The sequence below is a fragment of the Colossoma macropomum genome, unplaced genomic scaffold, assembly GCF_904425465.1.
Source record: "Colossoma macropomum unplaced genomic scaffold, Colossoma_macropomum, whole genome shotgun sequence".
Lineage (NCBI taxonomy): Eukaryota > Metazoa > Chordata > Actinopteri > Characiformes > Serrasalmidae > Colossoma > Colossoma macropomum.
In genome coordinates this window covers 31451061-31477523 of record NW_023494787.1, presented here as the reverse complement: position 1 = coordinate 31477523, position 26463 = coordinate 31451061, and the positions used below count along the sequence as shown (strand labels likewise).

The window sequence follows — 26463 nt, the reverse complement described above, 5'->3', positions numbered from 1 at the left end:
TTGGTCTGCTGCATGGCGGGCAGTGGTGTTATCCACTATGCATCCCATAATACAGCCACCATGTTGAGCACTGCACACTATCATAATCATATTTCAATCAAAGAATTGCCTCCTCCTTTTGTTTTCTCTCTGGCAACAAACAATTTCTTCTTTTATGGTGAAGTAAAACAACAGAAGCCACACCAACACGTCCTATAGAGTGTAGCAGTTTGTTTGAGTGGCTGCTTTTGTTTGTAATTAAATGACACAAAATTGATGTTTTTTTAATGACTAATTGACCTTAATGAAACAACTGTTATATTGCATAATGTCAAGAGCAATACCACAGAAAATTACAGCGGACTATCTCTCTATACGGCCACATTCCGTAATCACAAGCCAAAAACCTTTCCAGCACTTGTAATAAACCCTGTGACTGGGCTAAATTTGAGAGATGAATGGACAAGTTCATATTAAAATGAACTTTCATCCATCTGATTGTGCTGAAATGACATTCTGGTTTACTCTGCATAGTCTAACCTCTCCTCACCATCCTTATTCCTATTTCTGAACAAAATAAAGGTTTGAGGAGACTTGTCTGAGTACCAAACTGTTGCTAGCAGGTTTCTATCCTAACTGGAATCACTCAGATTCAGTCTTGCTAGACATCATGGCTGCGTTCTTAAAGAACAGGAGGGCAGGATTTGGGTGCAGGTTTATAATTTCCTATGTTGGACACTATTGACTGGCATTTCAACTTCATATCATATCTCACAGACCAAAGAGAACACATTAAAACCTTTTGAGAAAAAAGGGAAGGGCAGGGCACCTGGTCTACAGATACTGCACAGGAAAGTGAAAGCAATGCAGTCCATACATAACCACACAGTGAAGCTCCTTCACTGTAACTGTGTTGTCTCACATCATGATGGCACTGCATTCCAATGCAGAACAAGACTGGAGTGCTGAATGCACTCTGTTAAAAACACTGCTAATATTTAATACAGACCGTCTAATAAACAGAACATCACTTGAGAATGAGGTAATAAAGTATAAAATGGATTCACTATTCTAATCCTGTGAAACTTCATAGCTTTCATATAATTAGCAAAAAACTGAGAAGCTGTAAAAAATATCCAGACTGAAGAACATACAGTTGTATGCGAAAGTTTGGACACCCTCAGTCAAATGACATTTTGTGGATTTTCACTTAGGACGTACAAATAAGTTCAAACATCCTCTACAAAGAACACAATTTTATTTTAATACTGGTTATTTGCTGAATTTAACATACTGGGGAAAAATAAAACATAAAATGTGGCCTGAATGTGACACATTAAATCTTTAATGTTTTTTTTTTTCTTTAACAAAGAAATTGTGCACTAAAATTAGCAGAAAACTGCCATAATTAAGTTTGTTCTCTGTCAAGGATGTGGTAACTTCTTTTCACTTAGCTGTCAATTATTTTAAAATGATTTAGAAAGCTGTGAAGCATTGAGAATGAAGTTATAATAAATTTAACATCCAGAATACCTCATATTAAAAAGTGGTGATCAAATCTTGAGGTAGATAACCTAAAAAACTAACTGTAAACAGATCATTAGAATAAAAAATGTACAGTATATAATAACTTAAAATCCTTAAAATACACAATTAAACATTAAAAATAAATTTTTGTGTCTAGTCTGTAATATTTAAATTATTACAAACCTGTTATACTTATTTTCACTGTTCATAATTTTATTTTTTGGTCTACCAGAATACATTTACATGCTTCGAAGTTTCAAAAACACATTATTATTCTTATACTGTACATCCCTATTCACTCTGTCTGAAACGCTCTGTTAGAGCCCAGTGTGTTCTGACTGGTCAGTACACCCACTCTGTTCTGATTGTTCAACTGCCAAAGCGATTCTGCCCCTACATGTTCTGCCCCTGTCTTGCAGTCTGCAGACAGACTCTTCTCTCCTGAGCAGCTGTAAACACAGCTGTAGTTATTTTTCCAAAATCATCGGTTCTGCCGTATCTGTTTGGGCCAGAGTCTGATCCTGAAAGTCAGGTCAGCGTCTCCTCAACATGCCTACAAAACTCTTCGCGGCCTTCAGTATTTACTGTGCATTGTGTGAGGGCATGCCAAGCTTGCTGGTAGGTGAGCAATAAGGACTGTGTTACGAGAGTGCGTCATCTTGTAACAAAGTAAAAGGGCGATTTCCAATGAGGCGTTTCATTGGAAAGTGGTTTCTGTGGGACAGTGTACACTTAAGGCGTGTACTTTGAGCTTTGTAACTTTGCAGACCGTTTACATGCACAAAAAACTATTTAACACATTAAAGGACAGGAAAAAACCCTTACAAGGCCCTTATCATGGAAAAACGAATTTGATTTGCTTTTATGAAACATACCATTCATTTCCCAGTCCATGAAGTCCATATATGGAACTTCAGATGCAAAAACTGTCTGTTTTTCTGATGTCACATTTACATTTGCCTATTCAGCCTACAGCAGTTTAGCACTGCCAAATCACCCTAAAGCTATAAGAAGAGTTTCAGCCCAGACTGCTTTTTGCATGTGGCACAATACAGGGTAGACAATCAGAACAGAGCTCATTTGCATTTATTGCACAGTACATTTATTAGGTTATTAGTTTTTTTCTTAAATGTGTTCTTGAGAAAGGTCAACGTGAAGAATCTGATGTAGAAAAAGTCTACGTCAGATTCATGATGTGTTCTTAAACTGCAGAATTGTTCACACTTTTGTGCTCTTGAGTGTGTGTAGATTCTGTTCTTACTTAAGAATAAATCCCAAACAACATAGGTGAATATCAGAATCTTTGTAAAAAATGTGTAAGTGGGTTTTAAGGAGAAATGTTTTCTTAATAGCAGCTGGTGAATGAGGCCCAAAGTCTTGAAACCTAAAAACACTCACAGAACATTTATCAAGGAACCTCAGGATGACTCGAGAGAGTCTTGTTAATGGGTAGAAGGCTTTTTTGCGTACTGCAGTCTTACGTGACAGCAGTATTGCACAGGCCAACATTGTGATTATAATTAACAAACAATATATTGTGTAGCCCTGCTGTAAGAACATAAATAAAATTCAACTCCAGGGATCTGAGCACTGAGATAATATTAAAGTCGGTCTTACCTTTAGTTCTCGCTCCTGATCACCACTACAGAGCGTGTTTAGCGAAACTTTGAACGATTTCCACACAGGATTTAGATTGTTCATGATAGTCTGCAAGTAACAGGAAAGGAAAAGATTGACCACAAGACTTTACCACAATGCTAAGTGAAAAGCTGTTTGTGAGAGTTCTATCTGTAAAACAGACCTCGGTTCTATGCACCAGGGATCCAGTGCCATCGTCATTGACTCTGAAGATTTCCAGAAATGGGTCTGACTTGCTAAAAAAATCCTGAGAAAGAGAAAAGTACTTAAAATCTAAAACTACAACTGCTATTCCAGCTGTACTGTTGCTAAAGAGGGGTGAGCAGTTAAGCTTGCTCTTTAGCAAACATCTGACTGATTCATGGTTTAATGTTGATCTCATTTCTTGCATGGATAAAGAGTTTGACTGCACACTCTTCAAAAATGGGCTTCTTCAAGAGATACTATATAATCTCTTTTGTTCCCTAAAGAACTAAAATTCTCGATTCCAAAAAATTTGTCCTGCATTAAAACAAAAAAAACAGTACAAAGACATGTTTTACCTAATCAGCTTCATTGGTTTTGTGTAAATACACGCTCACTCTGAAATTGATGCCTGCAAAGTTGGGACAGGGGCGATTCAAGACAACATTGTGAAATGGTTAATAAAATAAACATCTTAAACAGGTGATGTAATCATGCTTGGGAATAATAGGAGTGTTGAAGAAAGGCCTAGCACTTTATTAACAAGGATGGGTTGAGGCTCGCCACTTTCTCAAAAAATGCATCAGTGAAAAAACAAAAACAGTTTTGAGAACAACATTCCTCAATAAGCGATTCTAAGGATTTTTGGTATTTCACTCTACACTGCACAATATCATCAAAATATTCAGGGAATCCAGAGAAATTTGCATAAAAGGCAAAGCTGGAAGCCACAGCTGAATGCCTATGACCTTCGATCCCTCAGACAGCACTTAAAAAGACAACATGCTTCTGTGATGGAAATCACCACATGGGCTCAGGAATACTTCAACAAAATGTTGCCAGTAAACACAGTTCCTCACTGCACAAATGCGAGTTAAGACTGTACTGTGCACTGTGGAAGCCATATGTCAACAACATCCATAAACGCTGCTGACTTTTCTGGGATCAAGCTCATGTGAAATGAATTGATCCACAGTGGAAACATGTATTGTGATCAGCAAGTCCACCTTTCAGATTGTTTTAGGAAATAATGGACGTGATGTACTCCAAACCAAAGAAGAAAAAGACCTTTCGGATTCTTACCATGGTAAAGTTCAAAAGCAGTTTTACAGCTATAGACTTATATAACGGAAGAATGGAAAAACGTCTAATTTCAATAGCGGTTTAATTGGTGACCTCAGTGTTAGCCCATTTAACTTTTTATTTTATTTTATTTTATTTTACAAATGGTTTGATTTTTTCTTAATTTTTTGTAGTTCATTTTCATTTATAGTTTTGTTTTTGGCAGACAAAAAAACAATAATAAAAAAAAAGGTTTGGGCACATTTCTGCACATGCACAATTACTGTTTATCTGCTGAATTTAATATATGGCAAAAAAAAAAAAAGATGCGGCCTGTTCAAAAGTTATGGCAAGGGCTGGACAACATGACAATATATATTGTTATCATGATAAATTATGTCACGATACAATACAATATACTTACTGAACATACTGTGGAAATGATCAGAACTCGTAGAACATTGACTAACTTCATGTGTCATTATAAAGAGAACAAAATTAGTCCTGCTTAACTGGATTTCGTGCAACATAGTATGCCAAATATAGAATTAAAATTACTGTCACTTAAAATTCACAACTTTTTATAGTATTTTTTTTAAATATAGCCCTACTGTTTTTTCTCTGTTCCATCTGATGAAATGTCTGAGAACATAAATATTGTGAAATATCATGAATATCATGAAAATTTCCTGAAGTATCACAATATTGTATTTTTGCTATATTGTCCACCTCTAGTTATGGCACACATTGTTTTTTGTTTATTTTTTTAAATATGTTAAACTCAGCAAATATAAAGAATAAACTGTGCACTACAATTTGCAGAAAAATGCTATACTTAAATTCTCTGTAGAGCGTAGTTTCACTAAGAAAATCAACAAAACATGTCATTTGACCAGGGCTGCTCAAATATTTGTATACAACTGTATAATGATAAATATAGGTATAAGGATTTTTCTGTACAATGTCTGTAAATGTAAACTATAAATAAAATAAAATAAGAAAGAGAAGAAAAATCAAACCAATAGTAAGCTTGTAAATAATATAATTTTATAACTCATATAATTCACAGCTAGCGCATTTTGTCCATTCCAACCAAAGAGAAAAAGTAAATATTGTGATGCATATTGTTTTTTGTGAAAATGTCTTCCTGATGTTAGATCTTTGCCATATTGCCCACCCCAGAAAAGGTCACCTTCGCTAGTTCAGTTGATTCAACTGTAAACATGTATGTCTGAACAAGTGCCTTCCTTTGTTCATATATATTGTATGTAGTATGAAATTCCTAAGCTGTCGTACCTTGTCATCTAGCTTCTTAGCACTGAACGCGAGCTCCACATAGTCATGATTCCCAGACAGTTCCTCCGCTGTGACCTGTGATGGCATCAAAGAGAGGGAGCAGATTGGACCGGGAATTAGTTATCAGGCTGTTGCAAACAGAGTCAGTATGTGTGTGTGTGACTTTGTTTGCTCAGCTCTTACCGTTATAGAAGACTTGCCTGACGTGTTGCCCTGTTTCAATAAAGCTTTGGACAGTTTTCTCTGAGACACAATCTGTGCAATTAAAGAAGATAAAAGTAAACAGACAGCGAAACAAAACAAAACCAACAAAAAATGCAATCCATTCTGAAAATCAGAAACTCATAAGAAATTAATAGACATATAGACAGTTCTGAGGAGAGTTCAGCAGGGAATTTCTTAAAGTTGCGGCAAAACCTAATGAATAAAACTTATTAAACAGATTCAACTCATGCATTCATAAAATAGCATCTAGCTTCTGACATGACAAATGAGTTTTTAATGCTTGTCAAAACTCAACAGTGACTGTATTGTCTCCACTATCTTTTAATATGCTCTATGCCAGTTTTTTGTCTGTAGCACATGGCTGATTATGATAAATTTCTCTGTATTGTGAAAAGAACAGAAAACACATTGACACACAGCACACTTACAATGAATGCCAATGTGAAGATGTTTCAGCACCTGTCTATTGGCTTCTATTATGAATGTATTTTGAATCAATGGTCCTTATTCATGAAAGTAAAAAACAAAGCAGGGATAAACGCCTTTAATGGTGTACAAACTACTCTGTGTCTGATTCATAAAACTTTTGTATGATGTAGAAACTTCTTACTATTATTATTGGTTTTACAGATGATATTGATAATAGTTTTGCATGTGCTCATTTTACGATCAGATTCAAATCAATTTCGATTTTAAACAGGTTCAAGTTGAATGTGCTTTCAATAGGCCTGTCATGATCATGAAATTTGAGTTATTTTAATGAAATGAAATTAAATGAAAATAAAAATTAAACTGCTATTTTAATAACTACAATTAACAATTTGACTATTCTTGTTCACTGTATGCAACTATTAAAGTACAAGCACAAAGTGGGTGAAATGACTGATTAGCTACCTTTCTTCCTAGCTATGTTTACTTAGTAGCTAACGCTGGTTGCACATACATGAAGTGATACATCACACTGTTTTGTGTATGCACACACACTTACATTAATATCTACAGTTGTACAGAATCAATTGTAGAGTCAAGCAAAGCTACATTTTTTCTAGAGAGTGAAAATATAACATGTTAAAAAAAAGTACACATGCTAAAAATATAAGAATTTTTCCACCTCAACCCAATGCTTGTTGTGGCATAATATCTAATGACGGTGATTGTGCAATAATTCTGACATGCCTAGCTTTTAGCCATCTTTTTGTATTTCCTTAGCAACATCACCTGCATGTTTTGGCAGATATCTGACAAGATTCACACTGAAGAATGTTCTTTATGTACTATAAAAGTAACTTATTTTACCTTTTACATCTTATATTATACCTATGGTGGCTGTAATATAGCATCATTTTGGAGCATATAAATAACTCATACAGAGAGCTAGACAGGCTAAAATACAGCCTTCACATTATTATTAATTCTGCCTAAATAAACAATAAGAGAAATACATATCCCCCATATTTGTTATTTTTTTATGCACAGATTAAACAAAAAACATGCTATAGATGTCAAGCAAATAAAATGGAAGTGTGCCAAAAATGTAATATCACGATACTTCAATAGGTTTACGCAATAAATGATATGTCACAATATTTATTTGTTCTGACATCTGATAACTTGGAACAGATAAAGTAGCGTCACATTTCAAAAATGCTATAAAAACTATGAACTGAAATGCAGTGATTTGTAATAAACATTTCTTCTGGTGTGCTGCACTAAATCTAATTAAACAGGACTAATTATACTGTCTTTATAATCAAACATGCACTTGTTCAGTGTTTTAAGTAATGACTGTATTTGCTCTTCTACTTAAGTCAGGGAAATCCATATATATTGAGGAATATATTTAAATGTACTTTGATTGGGATGCTCGTCAGGTTCAACAGCAAAGAACTGTATAAATTCACTGTGTTTTCCATGGATTTCCCTGACTTTTTAGTAACTGTTACAAATAGCCCATTTTGAATTCACTGCTTTGTTGATGTCATGAGAACGAACATCTTTACACACATCTGCCTACATGGCCTACAGCAGTTAAGCTAAGTTTTTGGAATGGGGTGCAATGCTAGGCAGCCAATCAGAAAAGCGGCCATTTACATATATCAGTCTTAAAAGCACTAAAAAAATAAAATACAATAAAAGATATGCAGGACATGAATCTTTGAAATGATAGTGGTATTCATGTTCCTTTCTCTATTTGATTAACATGATCACTATGAAACACACCCACCTTTTTGTCTTTTTATACTTTCTTGCATCCTCACATGCAATGTCCCACTTTCTCATGCATTTTCCAGCTCACTGCACTCACTACTTCCCTTATCCATTCACCTGCCACAACATGCACTCATCTTCCCCCTTATGCACTTATCTACACTTGCATGTCATTCCTTGTTGTGCACTCACCTGTCCAAGTGTGCACTCCATGGATCCCAGGAAGTCCGCCTCTTTGAGCCCGTTGTGGTTGCTGCTGATGTCATGCAGCTCAAAGCGTAGACGCTGCACCTCCTCAAAGTAATAGTCCACTGTGAAGACCTTGGAGAAGACGGGGCTTATGCTGCTGCGAATCACCTCCGTCCGGTCCACCTGAACGTAGAAGGACACAATCAGTAATGCCGAGCTAAGATCTGCAGGGTGAATCAGCTCTTCCCATCAGTTACATCTAAATAGAGGTGGGCAATCTAGCAAAAAATGTAATGTTATATGTTAAAATAATTTATGTTACATGAAGGCTACAAAAATGCTGAAAATATGGAAATAACACCATGCAGAAGTGAATATGAACAACAAAATACAAGTAACTTACAAAATGAAACTTGATCCTTTTTTTTTTATTTAAATTTTGTTTTTTTGGCAAAAGCAGAATCCTCCAATGGTCATTTCTTGTTTCAGAGTTAAACAAAGCCATGTAACAGATACAAATTTCTTTTAAATGCAGTATTTAACATCCTTTAACATGAAACAAGTACGTAATGTGCTGAACATTGCAACAAAAACAGCCCATTAATTGGTAATATTACATTTACACTTACATTTACAGCATTTTGCAGATGCTCTTATTCAGAGCAACTTACAAACGTGCTTTGTTGTCTACCCAGAGAAAGTATCTTTGCTAGTTACAAACAGGTTAGAGCGAAGGCTAGTCCTAGCTCAGATATTGCTAGAAACAAAAGCCAATGTTGATACCTAGAGAAAAAGAAACAGAATTAAATGGAGCGCAATACAATACATTTCATGCAATACATTAATATTAAACATCTATAAAATCATACCTCTGAAATCCTGAAGGCTGAATCTCAAATGGCTCACTGCTCCCTATATAGTGCACTATGGGAGTTATCAAATGTTGGCTTCTACACCCAAATATTGCACTTTATGTCCACTATCAAATTGTGCACACCTGGCTGAATCCAGTGTGGTTCTTTGCTAGACACACTGTGCACTATTTAAATGCAGCAGTCATTATTTTAAGATGGAGCACTTTGAGAAGGGAGCCATTTCAGATTCTGCATAAAAAGTTCACCGCAGTGTTGCGTCAACTGTCCTTAAGACTGTACGCTGATTCGCTGAAAGGATTTATTGGGTTCTGCTTGAGAACAGCACTGGCAGCACTGTTTCTGCTGTAAAACGTGAACTTGCAACGCCTTGACAGTGGATAACAACAACTGTGATAAGAATAACTCTCACTTCAGTTCTGTGCCAAAAAGTATGAGCTGATAATCTAGTGAAGTAATCTGATGTGTTGTGTGCAACTTTGACTGTCACAAATTGCTTCAAGCTGCACATAGATTACATTGCATGCAACTCACCACGCAACTAGCTGCATGAAAGTTCCACAATGTAATGACAGGGAGGCCCATCTAAATGTATTTTTAATGAAACATCAATATTCTTTCAGTGTTCTGAATGTGCTCATGTCAAACCAATATCAGAACCTTAGTACAGCTTACTGTGATGGAATTTATCGTGATAATAACATATTATCATATTGCCCACCCCAACATCTGAGCCTAGAATAAAATCAAAGATGCAAGTGCAGATAAAGCATAAGTACAAGTTGGAAAGCTGAGCCTTTCCAGAGCAGCATTTCACATTGCATTGCAAACATGCGAGAAGAGAACAAAGGCTTGTCCTGCACCAAAATATTTTCTCCAAAGCTAAAAATCCTAAAGAAACATCGATTCTGCCTCTTAATCCCAGGGAGCGGCTCTTTAGCCCATATGCAACTCAAGGGTTTTAGTTTTATCAGGAAGGCGCATGTTAGATGCAGTGAAATAAAAAGCTTTTTTATGATCTGACAAAGCTGCCTTTATGTTGCTTTCATTCCACAACACAGTTCAGCCTCAGTGCAGTAATCTGGACTCAGCAGGCACATACACTGGCTCTAGGCTCCAGCATCCAGACTGCTATAAGTATGAGGCCACAGGCATTTGTGCTGTAGTTTAATGTTTCAGTAGGGATTGTTTACGTAGGATTTTAGAAAAGACAAGAAAAAAAAACTTCAAACACTTCAAGCTGAGAGCTGGGCACTAATAGCCCACCAGCGCTCACAGGGACCACAGTAGTAATCAGTGAATTAGTGATCCACTCAGGAAGCCAGGAATGCAGCAGAAATCAACAACCATTGATTTGGTGCATTGGTTTCCAACCTTTTATGTCAGCTATACCCCTTTTGACTACAATATTTGGATTAGATACCTCTGTTAAACATTTTATTTATATCTCCAAAATGGTAACTTTAAAAAGACAAAAACATTCTTAAACTTTGTAAGTCAATGTGAAGAGATTATATCCCAAGTGTTTTTGGAGTATTTCTATTGGTCTGTTGGCCCTTTAATGACAGCATGCACTCAAGCTGGCATGGACTCTACAAGTTTGTGCAAAAGCCTCTGATGTGTAGATCAAATCCACCTGAGAGTGGCTTCAACTTTTTGTATGAAGGCCTCAACATGGTCAGTGTCACAAATTTGCTTCAATTTGAACAGTGACCCAGAAATAGTGCAGAATCTTAAATATTTCTTCTTCATTTAACTTATCATATTTCTTTATTTTAATTTTTCAAAATTCTAAAACTTTCTGTTTTTTTATTTCCAGACTTAAAGGGAAAAAATCCTGATTTTCAGTGTGATCTCAGACTTTTGGACTCCACTGTACATACTTTTTTTTTGGGGGGGGGGCAGTGATGACATTTTTATTATTAAAATCTGACAGTGACATTTCCATCACATTCTCCTGAACCTCCTGCAATGCCGCCATAAACCCCTAGGACAGGTGTCACCATTTTTACCCACGAAGGGCCAGTCTGGCTTCAGGTTCACGTTCTAATCCAGCAGAAGCACACCTGATACCACTTCTTTGATCAACTGGTTTCAGTCTTCAAACAACTGACTTAGTCACATGAGGTGCTGCTGCTTGGTTGGAAAGATAACCTGAAGCCGCACTGGCCCTTTATGGATAAGATTGTTGACCCCTTCTGTAGGGGTTTGTGAACCCCTTGCTGCTCTAGTTTATAAGGTGGCTGTCATCATGAGTGGACCTTATATTGCTTAATTACAGGGGTGTTCCCTGACCTCTCAACAACTTGATTAGATTAGAAAGCAGTTAATTGCATCATAAAAGCTCAAATTTCACCATGATTAAATTATTTTGATACAATTCAGAAATATTTGTAAAAACACATGTGATTGCTCACTAGGTCTCCCCATCACACAATAACTTACAGCCTGGACGGGCAAGGGCTAACATGTGCTTCCTAAGTGGAGCGGCATGTGAAGTCAGTCACCCTTTTGAACTGCCACTCACGCAGCAACACCATGCTGAGTGATCGAGGGAGGGGGAAAACACACAGAGAGCTAGGGCTAATTATATTCCTCTGGACCCCCAGCCACGGGAATTAAACTAGTGATCCCTCAGCAATAGTGCACACTTTGCACAGCCCTTAGCCAAAAATGAATACATTCATTATTGAATATTGTTACAATTGACTTTAATCTTCCAATATGGATGCAGTTGAAACACCACCTTCAGATGCATTTTTATGCCCCTAGTAGTGGTACTACTACCCTACTTTGCCCCTCCACTGTCACCATGCCACATTCTTCCTTTGCAGAATCTTGTTAGGACTACCAGCCTCTGCCTTGTAACTATTTCTGATATCATCCAGAGGATGCACCCTCAGGTCTGCTCTCTGCTATGTCTGGTGGAGCAGTTACTCAGCTACCTCTGGTACCAGAGCATTAGCTTAAAGGCTCTACACACCCACACACTGAGAGGATGCTCCCTCAGATTCACTTGCTGCTATTTCTGGTACAGAAATGGGGAAACTAATAAACAGACTAAGGCTACCCCTTCCTCTCTTACCACTGTACCCAGCATGTTTTTTTTTTTTTGCGCTAGCCTCTAGTAGCCAGATTTGCCAGTCTACAAGGATCTCACTCATGCTTGTGCTTGTGATCATGGGAAACGGCTAGAGTGATAGCAACTACGACAGGACCAGCTTGTTATGGTTTCTATGGGGCATTACCTGGAGACAGTACTGGTCTGTGCTGCCTGAATTTGCAGTGTATGGGCAGGGTTTGAACTGAGAGGGTGTTTGCAGGGGGTCCCAGACCTCCCATAAGAGAGACAAAATTGAACTTGGGGTGCTGTTTTATTTACTTGAATGAAATGTGAATTTTCTTTTAAAATCAATGCCCTCACATGAGGTGAATGTCTTCTTTTACATTTTGTTAGATTCGTCCACCTAGATAAACAGTAAACTCACCCAGCCTGAATTTGTAACATACAATCTACACTGCAGAAAAATATATCTTAGCAAGTGAAAATATCTCATATCTAGTAAGTGAGCAAGTAAGTACATTTTATTCAAAAAGCACATTTAAAACCAAAGTGCTTTATAATAAAACACAAAAAAAGAATTCTACCTTCCGAACACCACTACCACTACAGTTCAACAGCTGCTGAATGCTAATTGATAAGAATGTGTTTTAAGCTTGGATTTAAAAACAGTCACAGATGGAGCATGTCTAATGTTACTTGGGAGGCCATTCCAACGTCTTGGTGCGGCAACAGCAAAAGCATGATCCCCTTTTTGTTTAAGACAAGACCGTGGAACAGTTAAAAGTGGTTGCAGAGATGCAGATCTTAAAGATAGATAGATCACTTTATTAACCCCAGAGGGGAATTCTTCTTTTGCAGCAGTACAAAGCACAGTAAAGAGCAAAACAAGAGCAAAATGAACGGGAGCAAAGTATTTTCATACACTATTTACAGATGCATAAATAGAAAGTAAAGATAACTCATAAAATAAAATGTACTAAAACAATAAAAATAATGTGCAGTACAAATAAAAGAATTAAATTGCATAAATATTATGCAGTAGACAATGCAGTGGTGCATGTCTGAATGAATGAATGAACTAGTGGCTATGTACTGTAATGATGACCTATATAAAGACCTTGAGGGCGCATACATACAAAACATGTCCACAACATATGCAGGTACCTGACCATTCAAAGCTTTAAAAACCATCAATGCCATTTTATGTTGGATTCTGTAATTTACTGGGAGCCATGGTAAGGATGCTAAAACTGGAGTAATGTGCTTTCTTTTTTATATAGTCAATATATCTAATATTATAATATTAATATTACAATACTACTATTATATACTAATTGTAATACTAATATTATAATAATTAAAACAAGATGTTACTTTTCTAAAATACAATTACTTAAAACAAGTAAAAATGTACAGCAATTAATAGAATAATCCCATCATATTTTTACAGCAATAACATTAAAAAAATTAGATAGATTAAATGCAATTAAAATGTTTTTACTTGCCAAGTGGGTAGGTACCATTTACAGGGTAGCGCACCAATCCACACCATTCTGGTTTAAAACTTAGGAAGCTGAGGAAGCTCAAACTGCCAAGAAACCTTTTTTTATGTCTTTGATAGTTGTTGCTGACATAAAAGTCAGCAACAGCTATGAAAACACAGAAAAAAATAAATGCTGTAAGCAGCCATGCCGTATGCCAACAAATATGATTTTGTTAGCAAAGAGTTTTCATTTTAGGCCTTTTCCAGAACATTTTATGAGTAACGCCTGCACTAACCTACTGAAATGTAATTTGGTTTTACTTCTTATGGGACCTGATTGCTACGTGTTCTTGTCAGCGTCTAAAGGCCACCTCACACCTAACTGCTGTAAGAGACATTATAAAGAAGGATGCAAAAGCACATCATAAAAAGAGCCAATCAGCTTGCAGGTAAAACCACAAGTAGAAAAAAAAGCTCTCCCTTGTTGTAATCTTACGAACGTGCACAGTAGCCAGAACAAACTGCATTATTTGAGACAATCACTACATATGCTTTTTCAAATATGCTTTTAAAATGTAAATGTGACTTTTAGTTTGGGGTTTATAGGTCTTTCCCCTTTCAAAGAGATAGAAGGCTAGTCTTGTCTGAGTGAAAATAACCACACCACAGCACTGCCAAGATGGCTGCCAAGTGGACAGACTTTCCTATCAGGACTCACCGTGCAGCATCATGTAGCAGATATGGTACAAAGCACAGCTATATTACCCAGAATGTTTCACAGTGAGAGCACCAATAGATGCCAAGTTCAAGTTAATTTCTACATTCCACTCATAAAAATTTAAAGGAATACAACATAATTTGTGAACTTACCATGCTAATCAAACTAACTAACTCTTCACAAACTGGCTGTTTGAAGACTAGCCTGACCTGTTGGCAAAGGTAATACATTAGTGTTTGTCTGTTCATTTGAAACCATGTGTCCATCCATCCATCCATCCATCATCTAAACCGCTTATCCTTCTGGGTCGCGGTGGGGTGCTGGAGCCTATCCCAGCTGTCATTGGGCGGAAGGCAGGATACAACCTGGACAGGTCGCCAGTCCAAAACCATGTGTCATTATATGTTTTTTTTTTGTCTCATTCTGGGTTTAATTTAATGCAGTAATGGCAAAAAAAGAACAAGAAGAAAAACTGAACAATGTGTCCACATCAAATATCTGGGTAAACCTTGCTAAAGCATATTGTGAAAATAGTGTGCATCAACACATAGTCACCTCATATTCTACCCCCAAGACCTCTGTGAAAATTTGAAACCGGTGCACCAAAAAGACCTTATCTAGAAATACCTATTACTTTGCAGTAAGCTTGGAACAGTGAACACCCTTCTCACCGCTAGTCACACTGAGCTCTTTGTTCTAATCTTTTGGGGGGTTCAGCCCCCCCCATGTCCCTGAGGCCGGTGCACCTTGTGGTCCCTTCAGTTCCAACAGTTTGCCTTGATCATTTGACTTCAGTGTCACAGGGGCATGTCTGACTACCCAGGCGATTTGTACCTGTTTTGAGTGCTGTTGTTCAGTGCCTGGTTGGTACAGCTGACCAGACATTAACACTCCTGGTTAAGTTTCACTCTGAAGGCATTCAATTTAAAGTAGATAAAGTGGCGTTCTAGCCTTGTCATTGTGCTTCGCTCTTTCAGCCCTCTGCCTAAGAATTATGCTGTATGGTTTTAATTGTTTAACTAGATGGAGAATGTTTGTGAACAAACTTTAAATTGACTTGACAAAGCCGTTGGTATGGAATTCCCGGTCATTGCTGATGTGTTGCTAGGTCTATTGGTAAGGTCTCCCAGGTGGTTGCTAAGGTGTTGTTAGGCCACTGCTATATTAACCCATGCTGTTGCTAAGGTGTTGCTAGGCCGTTGTTATGGCATCCTAGGTGGTTGGTAAGGTGCTGCTAGGCTGCTGCTATAGTATCTCAAGCAGTTGCTAGCATGTGTGTATATATGTATGCTAGAAATTAAGAATTTGTATGTAATGTCAGTGTGAAAAGTGTCTATTGTCTCATCATTTATAGCAGTTAGATACACAGATGCATCAGCACAGATGCATCAGCCCCAGTGATATCACATCCACATGCACTCTCTGCCACAATGGCAGAAGCAGCCCAATGGCATGTAAACTTTTGGATGCTTCTGCTTAGCGATATCACCACTAAATCCATTTTTCGTCCATCACATGGCTAGAGTTACATTTAATGTATGTCCTTGTTGTAAAAAGTCATAGAACCCATTAAAAATATCTGTTGGTTCCTGGTGGTTTTCAGTAGTCGCTAATGGTATTCTGTGTTTCCCTGATGGGTTGATATCACAGTGTAAAGGATTCAAATAATTTCATCAGGTGTTCTGGGACTGATTCCAGATACATTTGTTTGTTTCCTAATGGTCTTATACGGCAGTTATCAAGTCAATTACCATTAGGAAACAAAACCATCACGTTTTATTCCTAACGGTTCACAGTCTTCAGCATTGCACTCATGAGTTTCAGCCATAGCCTGTGCAAATAAACCCAACATTCATGTTTTATCGTTGTCATAGGGTTAAGTTTCCATATTTAATTACCTTGTTATCAGTATGACAACGTTAATATACGTTCAGTGTAACTCTTGTTGCGGAACAGTACGTGGTGCGCTGTTTTTCCTCATAAAACACAAAAAACACTGCTGTTGCAGAGCGTGCACTGATGTCATTAATAGGCTGGCAGTGCACGTCTGGCTGTGCGTGCATGTCTGCAGCCAGACTCTATTGTAACATTCTGCCATTTATTTCCACTGTGAAAATAAAAACTTTTGGTTTGAACAATCGCTGTACAAAAAATGTACTTTAGTCTGATTAACAGTTTTATATAAATACTTTGCGTATTGAATAAACATGCAAAGGTGTACTCTATACTGTAACCTTATATGCCACTGATTGGCGTATGAATTTGCCATGTATATGCTAGTATAAAACTGCTAATGTCTTCTCTGTTCTTTCCCTACATGCTGATTACAACCACTGTGTTTTACAGGTGGATCCACAATGGGGCTGCTGATGTCCTTACTAAGGGCTCCTCCTGGCAGCTCCCACTTGGGAAAGATGTGTAATACCTGCAGCGGGATGGCTTTCAGTTATGGCTGTGGTCACTGGGTGATGGCTTGCTGATGAACTGTGAGCTGGCACTCCTGGAGACAATTCGGCATGCAAGTGCCTTGTCGGCGCAGGCCGTATGCCTGTCACTGGTAATGTGTTATGAAAGGCCAGCTGCTAATCGGTGCAACCTGGTGCAGTGTTCAGACTTTGAGGTGGCTTCTACAGAACCTGTGTTCCATCCACACTTAAAATGTATGTGGTTACTATTTCTGCGTATCACAGGTGTGTGTGGGTGATCCCTAAGTGAACACAAGTAGATCTTTCCCTTCGTTTTTCCTTATCCTTCCAGCTTCAGTCCACCCACTCGCCTAAGAGTCCACTGTGGGATCTGTTTTTGGTGTTTGAATTTTTTGTGCAGTGCTGCGGTCACAAGAGAATAAAACTCTCTATGTGACATCCATCAGAACACTTCTGAAAAATACGGACAGAGTCTACAGAGAAATCTGTTGTATTGAGCAACTTCTTCTTGCTGTTTTGTTTCATTTTGTGGCTATATTTTACACCGTAACAGTGAAGGCAGTGACTGACAAACACAACAGCTCAGGCACTTTGTGTCTGTTTAACTTCTAGTATCACCTTTACTTTTTCTTTGATAAGATAAAGTTATGTTTTAATTTATTTGTCATTTCACTGACAAATAAATTACACATGAAGGCCTTTTGTCATATTCTGTAGTGATTGCCACATAAAATTTTATTCTCTTTTGCATTTAGTATTTATTTGGCAAATGTTTTTCCGTGAAAATGTAAAACATTTTAGTTTACTGGCAAGAAAATTATTTCCCTCAAGCAAACTTTTTATTCAATATTTTCAATTAAAATTAAGCCGTTTTAATCAATATGTGAGATTTGCATAAAAATACACGAATGTTTAAATGTCTTGAATTACTTGTCATATTAGTAATCACTTGTATTTTCTTCAATAATAATGTCACTATAGTGCAAAAAACCTTTTATCACCAATTCTGTCTTTTTTCATTTTGTTTCCATAATTTCAAAAGTCACGTTTGGTAACTTGAAAGTTAGGTTTTGTAAAGATGTTTTAGTCAATGTTTCAAGCTTTTTGGGAACACTACATTTTAATCATCAAGTTATAGTAACTGCCTGATATGTTACCTGACTGGGATTTGATTACCATCTTTTAAATATAAGGCATTCTACATGCAATTTTAGTGTAACTTTATTTTGCAATGTTATACAGCTTTCTAAATTATTATGGAATCATCTACAGCTCTGTTCATCATTCTAGTTCATCTAAAACATCTTCAATTTTTACAGTTCCTACTAATTAGTTAAAATATATTAAGTTGTAGAGTAGTAGCATCATAATATAATAACTACTTTATAGGTTTTTCAACATTTTTGTTTATTTTACTCAAGTTTTGAGCACCAGTGTACGCAGATGGCAACCTGACTACTATCATCATGTACTGTACCAGCAGCTCTCCCTTATGGTAACCTAAATAAAACCAGTGTATTGAACAGGATTGAGCAGGATGCTTGATTTTCTTTATTATGCGAGTCCAGTATTATGCCAAACATTACTTTGTCTTGCCTGCTGACATGTAAATGTGTCAATCAGACTAATTATTTGTTTGCTTTGGTGGCAGGAATGGAGGGGTTCCTCTGTTAAAATAGAGGTTTTTGCTCACAGAAGATACTCTATCATCGTTTTGCAGATTCTCCTGGTTCCATAAAGTCAGTTGGCCTCCTCTTAGTGTGGCTCTGCAGTGCTACCTGGGGCAGCTTCACTTTAGACGAGCCCCATTTCCTGTGACTTTGTTGGTGTTAGTTATCCACTGTGATTTATGCTGCTCATGGCATTCAGAAGGAATCAAATGGAATGCGTGCCACAAATTAACTTTGGTTCTGTGGGTTCCGGATGACTGAGCTGTCAGTCATTCACAATTTGTGAGAAGACTCTTGAAGGATGTCTTCTGGGTGTGCATGATATTTATATTCCAAAACATCACGTCAGTGAATGAGTTTTGTTCATCTTTGCACTATTTTGCTACTATATAAATGTATAAAAGAAAGGTTTTGTTAATTTCTATGTAAAATAAGATATACATATGCCATTTTTCTGCAGATTTTAGGATTTTGCAGAGTTTAACATATTGTGAAAAGAGCCTAGAACCTAGTGCCTGTACTATGCACTTGCAAATGCTGCAAATTTTTTATGTTGAGTTTGGGACATATTGGGACAAAATAAAACATACATAAGACACATGAGATTACATGTTTTAAATGCTTTAGCCAATCAAACAGGATTCTGAGAGTGATTCTGCACTGTATGGATTTCATGTTACAACATACTGACAAATTGATCTGCATTCACATACACAAGCATACAAAAGCCTGAAATCACAATTAAAATAAAATGTTGCAGATAAATGTATGAAATGATTCTACTATGATGCTTCGAATCTACAATTTCTCTTATTTCATCTCATTAATATGAAACTTTGAAGAAGGAAGACATTTCTGTTTAATCCAGAATGATGTGCAGAGTTGTAGATGATTCCTTAAAAGAATCTTTAGGCAAAAGATCTACACACTTACAAAAGAAAACAGCAGTGTGTAATTTACCCAAACTTCCATTTACCCCAGACGTAGCTGACATGTTTGGTGTCCAAATGTAGTTTCTTTTAGTTAATAACTAGAGCTGCAAAGCTAATTTTGCTCACAAGCACTTGAGATCAATAGTCACCCAAGTCTTTAACGTAAATCCCACTCAAACCACATTCATTTCTTCATTAAGGCCGCACAGGCTTATCCATGTGGTTTTAGGGCAGAGTATGGCTGAAAAATGAACAAACCTCGCTGTGTAGCTGAACACTGTGGACAGCCTTTTTTAGACAACTGGGGCTGTATTCACAAACCACCTCAGGAGTACAAGAGTTAATCTACAGCCAGTTTTTGTGTGATAAACACAAAGCAATTTGATCCAAGATGAGTCCTGCTTTGTGAATACCAGCCCTGGTGTTGTTGAAAATGGCTGCCCGTAGCGATGACATTTTGTTCATGACTCAAAGTGAGTCATACTGTGCCCTAAACCACTGTGTGATCTTAATGAAAACCTGGATGTTTGAGCAGGTTGAGAGAAGGTTTGAGAATGCATTTATGGAAAAGGTTTGGGTGACTATTGACTTCTATTGTTTGTTAACAACATTAGCCTTCTAAAATAAATAAGCAATTTTTTTTAAACAAGCAGATACCCTATTGAGAAACTAGATAACTACATAAAAATAGATAATTACAGTAAAATATTTATTAACTTTTTGGTGTTCCCAGAAAAATTTGAAACAATAAATAAAGCATCGTAAAATACCTTCTTATATTATTTCAAGATACTATGTTTAACCTCTGAACCATCCAGGCGTATTTTATACAAAGGCCTATTATTCAGTAACTACAGGGACTTCAGTGCAAAGTAATAGAGCTATTCTTAGGTTATAGAAGTGTACAAAAACCAGCCCAATACATACAGCTTAATAGCCACATTTTAGTCTTTTTGTGTTGTTTGGGTTGCTGGAAATCATTTTCTTCCTGATTTCTATCGCAGCATTTTTGCCTTCACAAATCACATTTCCAATCACATTTCAGCACGGCCATTTTGCACGGTCAGGTGTTGACTTTGACCTTTGATTTAGACTTTTGTTATTGATACTCAGCATACACATCGAATAGGCTTACATCTATTGATTTCTGTCATATTTATCGCTGCAAAACATCCGGACCAGGTTTCAAAATTCCTCAGCTATGGTAGTCCAGCTTTATCATTCTGTGTAACAGAATAGCAGCTGATATGGTAGTGTGAAGGTGGATATATGTAAGGAACTGTTGTTGGAGAGGTCCTCAGCTGGTATTAGTACTTAATGAGAGAGAGATAGAGCAAGGGATAGGAAGAGGGGTAAGGGAACAAGAGGTAGAAGGTTGAAGGAGAAGATGTAAGAGTCCTTTGCATAGTCACACAGCAGTAATTTCACCTACCTCAAACCACTGTCCATGGGACTGCATCTTAAGGACCACACAGGGGTCTGGTTTGGACAGCGCATCCCTGTCTGAGATTCCTTTGCAGGCTACACGCAGCTCCACTTTGGTCAGGCAGGGGCTGTTGACGAGCCCCAGCGTGGTGGCTGCGGACTCGTAGATGTTACTCATTTTGAGCTGTGCTCAAGCTGGGAAACGGAGGACAAAATATTAGGTGCGTGAGTGAAACAAGTGTTACTAGATGATTTGTCGTCTGTACTAGTATACTGTAATATATCTTTTCGGATTTAGTGCTATTTTTAGCAATATTCAGACCTGTGCAAAAGTCAAAGACCACCCTTCATTATTTAATTGCCAGTTAAAATTATAGCCATTGAATAGAAGTTATTGATTTTTCAGAAGAGTTTTCAGAGGATACTGAATATAAGATAATTCACTTGCATAAAGAAAGAAAGAAATATAGAAAGAAAGAAAGAGAAAGTGATTGTTTTAAGAAAAAGATACAAAGAAATGAGACTCAACAAATGATGCACCTATAGCTTTTATCTTTAAGACAGAGAAGAAAATCAAGCACCACTCTTGCTTCAAAACTGAACAAAATCCACAAGTGTTATATACATACACGCATTTATAAACATCCAGACATATATACATATATACACACATATGCAGTTATCTGCAAAAGTTTGGGCACCCCATGTCAAATAACATGTTTTTTTTTTATTTTCTAAGTAAAAGTAAGTTTACACATATGGCATTTCCTGCAGATTTTAGTGCACAATAGCCTGAAATTAAGTATTAAGTGAGAATAAGTTAAGACATCCTCTACATAAAACACTTTTCTGCACATTTGCACAATTTACTGTTTATTTGCTCAATTTAATATATTGGGGACCAAAAAAAACATAAAACATAAAATATAGTCTATGCAAAAAATACAACATATTTTATATTTCATGTGTTATTTATTTCCAATGTGCTAAACTCAGCAAATAAACAGAAACTGCACACTAAAATCAGCAGAAAAAGCCATATTTAAGGTCCCTGTACAGGATGTTTTAACCTATTTTCACTTAGAAAATAAACAAAACATGTAAAAGAGGTGTTTAGTTTTTGATGTAATCTTCTTTTAGAAGTATGTTTTCGGCTTTTCTTCATGTCACTGAAAAATAAATAGTTTGGACATAATGACTGTTTTGATGATATTGTTTACAGGGAAGGAAGGGTGGTCTCTGACTGTTGAACCCTAATGTATTTAATAAAAAAAAAAAAAATTATGTTTATTATTATATTATGTTTGTTTGTTTGTTTGTCTATTTATTTATTCATTTTCATTTTGTGCATTTTACAGTATTCAGACACTGACAGTTAATTGTGTATGTAATATGGCGGACGCTTCAGTATTCACTGATAAATTAAATAAATAAAAAGTTTCCTTTGTGGGAATCTGTTTTCTGTCTGATTAACGTTTACATTACTGCACAAGATTCACTTTGATTCATACGTTCATAAAACTGCCTATCAGAACCAATTATGTCAGGTTTTTAAGCTATTCTTGATATTGAACTGTATCAATACCACCCAGCACTGGTCACATGCAGTGAGTAACAAATAGGGGAAACCTGAGACGAACAGAGGGAGCAAGTATAAAATATTCTTATTATAACTAAACACCCTTAGGACCACTAGCCAGTGGCTACATATTGGCTACATCTCATAACATCTCATGCACAGACTGCAGGTCTTCTGTAGCCACCGAGCGGTGTTCCTCTTTAACGGATAAATCCATAAGACTGTACTGAGATATTCCTCTGTACACAGCCAGTCTCCAGACTGTGAAGGCAGCATGCAGAATGAGCGCAGAGCGGTCCCGGTGGAGCCTCTTTCCTGGGAACACAGCTCGAAGACCTGACCCGAATACACTACAGCAGTGAACGTGTATCTCTCTGCGTCGCTCAATTATTCATGCCTTTCGAGCGTTCATGAGGGGGAGGCTGGACTTTTTTGGGTATTTTTAGATGAAGTGCCCGTTACAGTTTTGCCATGGGGGCACCGGCGAGCCCTTTTCATTTAGGAATGAGAGTTTCTCACCTCCCTTGCGTTCATTTCACGCATCTGGCGCTCGCTCGCGCTCCCGCCCACTCACACTAATCGAAGGTGTCACGCGCGTGAGCGGCGTTATTTTTTTTCTCCACCCGTTTTACGACAATCCCCGCCCCCCTGCGTTACCACTGGCTAGTATTATCTCACATCCTGCACTGGGATTGGCCAGTAGTTCACATTCAACGGGGAGAACAGCCTCCTGACCAATCATAGTGCAGGAGGCGGGGCTTATCGGAAAACAGGCGGGAAAAAACAACGCGCGTGAACCTCCAGCCAGGTGTTGAGTAGAACGGGGGAACCGAGAGAGAGAGAGGGTCTTTCTGCGGTGAGGAAAGTTAAAGGCTACTTTACTCTTCATTTGAGGTACATAAAAGGTCGCCGAGGTGGGAGCCCACCTTAGTAATTCACCCAGTTATCAAAGTAAACTCAGCAGAGCTCAGTGTTTACAGACGTCCACACTGTAAGAGCTCACTCAGCGCTGAGGCTGCTCGCTTTACTGCGAAACCCGAAAAGCTAACGTCGAAGATGAGACGCGAAGGAAATTTCTACATACAAATGAAACGGTAAAACTGCAAAATTATAAATGAACAATATACATACGAACCCTAAACTCTCCTTATATGGTAGTGAATGAGAAAGAGAAAGGCTACATAAAGAGATTTTGGTGAGGTACCAATGTCTAAAGCCAATATATGACCAAAAGTTGATTTAACGCATGTTCTCAGAGCTTTAACTGAACGCCAGTAAAATCCCTATGACCGCAATACGTCATGATTACATTACATGATCTGCAGTGTATTGACTCAAAAAACGGCAGCGTCCATAGACTCTTCAGTACAGCTACAGACTCAAACAACAGTCCATCCTTTAATAATAGCGTAGAGATTGATTTATTATCTCGTCTGTCTTTATTTCTTGTTGACGGTCTACAAACATAGAGGCAAAACTCACTCACCGTCAGCGGGTACAAATAATAATCCCAAACGATGGCAGAAAACTTCTTCAGTGCTGAGACGGTGCTGAGAGCGATTTGCGCATTGGGTTCATGTTCCACCAGGAGCAGTCCATCCATTCCCCACTGCCCCTCACGAATTCCGCCTACAGCGGCGGGAGAACTTGCTCCATGCGAGTGAACGGGGTTGGCTGGTCCTGACTGCAGCCTTGCCTCCCAGCTAAAGGTAGAAAACACGAGTTAACTTGACTTTTTAATCGTCTGCTCACAGAAACGGTCGGCACAGCCTGCGACCACGACGCAATACTGCACCCTGGTGGATTCGAAGAAGAATCACAGACACAGTCTTAAAACTCTGATTTTAGGCCACGCACGGAGTAACAGTGAGGATGCCAACATATAAATTGGTGCTCTTTGATTTTAGTTCATTAATGTTTCCTTCCATTATTTCCGTATAACTATTTTCATAATAACCATGATAGTCTTCTATGTCTTAACAGAGTCTAATAAGAGATACAATATTATGGCCAAAAGTATGTGGACACCTATACATCGCACCCGTATGACTTTGCTTGACATCCCGGTCCAAAACCATGGGGATTAATATGGAGTCGCCCCCCCCCTCCTTTGTGGCTATAGCAGCCTCCGCTCTTCTCAGAAGCTTTGTGCAACACAACATTTGGAGTGCGTCTGTGGAAATTTGTGCCTATTCGGCCAAAACAGCATTTATGAGGTCAGGCACTGATGTTAGACGAGAAGGCCTGGCTCACAATCGACATTGCAATGCATCCCAAAGGTGTTCAGTGGGATTGAGGTCAGGACTCTGTGCAGGCCACTCGAGTTTCTCCACACCAAACTCATCAAACCATGCCTTTATGAACCTCGCTTTGTGCACAGGTACACGTCATGCTTGAACAGGGAAAGGCCTTCCCCAAACTGTTTTCACAAAAGTGGGATTAATTCATTGTCTAAAATGTCTTTGTATGCTGTAGCATTAACATTACCCTTCACTGGAGCTAAGGGTCTTGCCTAAACCCTGAAAAACAGCCCCAGACCATTATTCCTCCTCCACCAAACTTTACTGTTGGCACTAAGCATTCTGATAGGTAGTGTTCTCCTGGCCAAACACAGATTTGTCATCAGACTGCCAGATAGTGCAGCATGATTCGTCATTACAGAGAACACGTTTCCTCTGCTCCATAGTCAGTTGATGGTGTGCTTTACACCACTCCACCCAGTGCTTAACATTGTGCATTTTCATCTTAAGCTTGTGTGCAGCTGCTCAGTCATGGAAACCCATTTCATGAAACTGTTGATGCATAGTTCTTCTGCTGATGTTGCTTTCAGAGGCAGAACTCTGTAGTGAGTGATGCAACGATAGGTAGGCACTATGCGCTTCAGCACATGGTGGCATCGTTCTATGAGTTTGCATGGTCTAATGCTTCGTGGATTAGCTGTTGTTGCTCCTAGACACTTTTCACTCCATTTTACAATAATAGTTCTTACGGTTGACTGGGGCAGATCTAGCAGGACGGAAATTTCACAAACTGACTTGTGGCAAAAGTGGCATCCTATGACTGTGCCAAGTTTAAAGTCAATGAACTCATCAGTACGACCTGCTAATGTTTGTCTACGGAGATTGCAAGGCTATGTGCTTGATTTTATTCACGTGTTAGCGTGTGTGGCTGAACTCAACAATCAGAAGGGGTGTCCACATTGGCTATATAATGTACATACTCGTTGACAGCAGTCTTTGCCGAACAGATGTTAGATATAAATTAGACAGTTGTCAGTGGCCAAAGATGGGTACTAACTAGTGATATTTATTCAGTTACATTACATATTCAAGTACAGTTTTGGTGGATTTGTACTTTGCAGAGCATTTTCAAATGATAGCATTTTTGCTGTAACTGAAGTAAATTTGTGAAGAAAGCAATCTTATCGAGTAAGTTTCACTTTTGTCATTAACATTTAGGTACTAATTTACTTTTTGTGTTTAATTTGATTGTTACATTGGTGATATTATCTGTACAGGTTGGTAATACCTCTGATTGTAGAGCTTAAGTATTTGGTTTTAGAAAAAGCCAAAAAGAGAAGAATAATTCAGTTCCTGTGCTGATAGTTGTTGGAGGTACTAAAGATGTTCTATAGGAAACTATATATAGAGCACTTAAGTCTTTGGATGTGTTAGTTTTTGCGCTTCTACTCAAGTTGCTTTTTTATTTGAGTCATTATTCACTGAATTCACTATATTTTTACTTGAGCATGAGTTTAGGTTACTTTACCACATCTGTCAGCGTCCAGAGAGAAGTTAAAGGGGAATATCATCGAGTCAGAATTGTTAACAGTGGTGGTGATAGGAACCAGACGTCTAAAAAATCTAAAAGCTCCCTAACAGACAGTCACTATATGAAATGGTTAAGATGGTTTAATGAGTTAAACTGCCTGATGTCTGAAACATTGTTTCACAATAGTTTGAAGACGTTTTGGTCTAAACCGGTGGA

At 37.8% G+C, this 26463-nt stretch overlaps 1 protein-coding gene across 1 annotated transcript in view; it reads right to left on the bottom strand.

Moving 5' to 3' along the window:
- Positions 1-24139, bottom strand: part of cpne4b (copine IVb) — a 69398-nt gene extending 45259 nt beyond the window's left edge. The window contains exons 1-7 of the mRNA XM_036565695.1: positions 23963-24139; positions 20905-21092; positions 8311-8490; positions 5869-5940; positions 5686-5760; positions 3308-3391; positions 3124-3213 (exon numbers count right to left, since the gene is read on the bottom strand). Of these exons, the coding sequence (XP_036421588.1) occupies positions 3124-3213; positions 3308-3391; positions 5686-5760; positions 5869-5940; positions 8311-8490; positions 20905-21075 (672 nt within the window). The 5' untranslated portion in view covers positions 21076-21092; positions 23963-24139. The remainder of the gene's footprint in view (positions 1-3123; positions 3214-3307; positions 3392-5685; positions 5761-5868; positions 5941-8310; positions 8491-20904; positions 21093-23962) is intronic.
- Positions 24140-26463: the final 2324 nt, after the last annotated feature.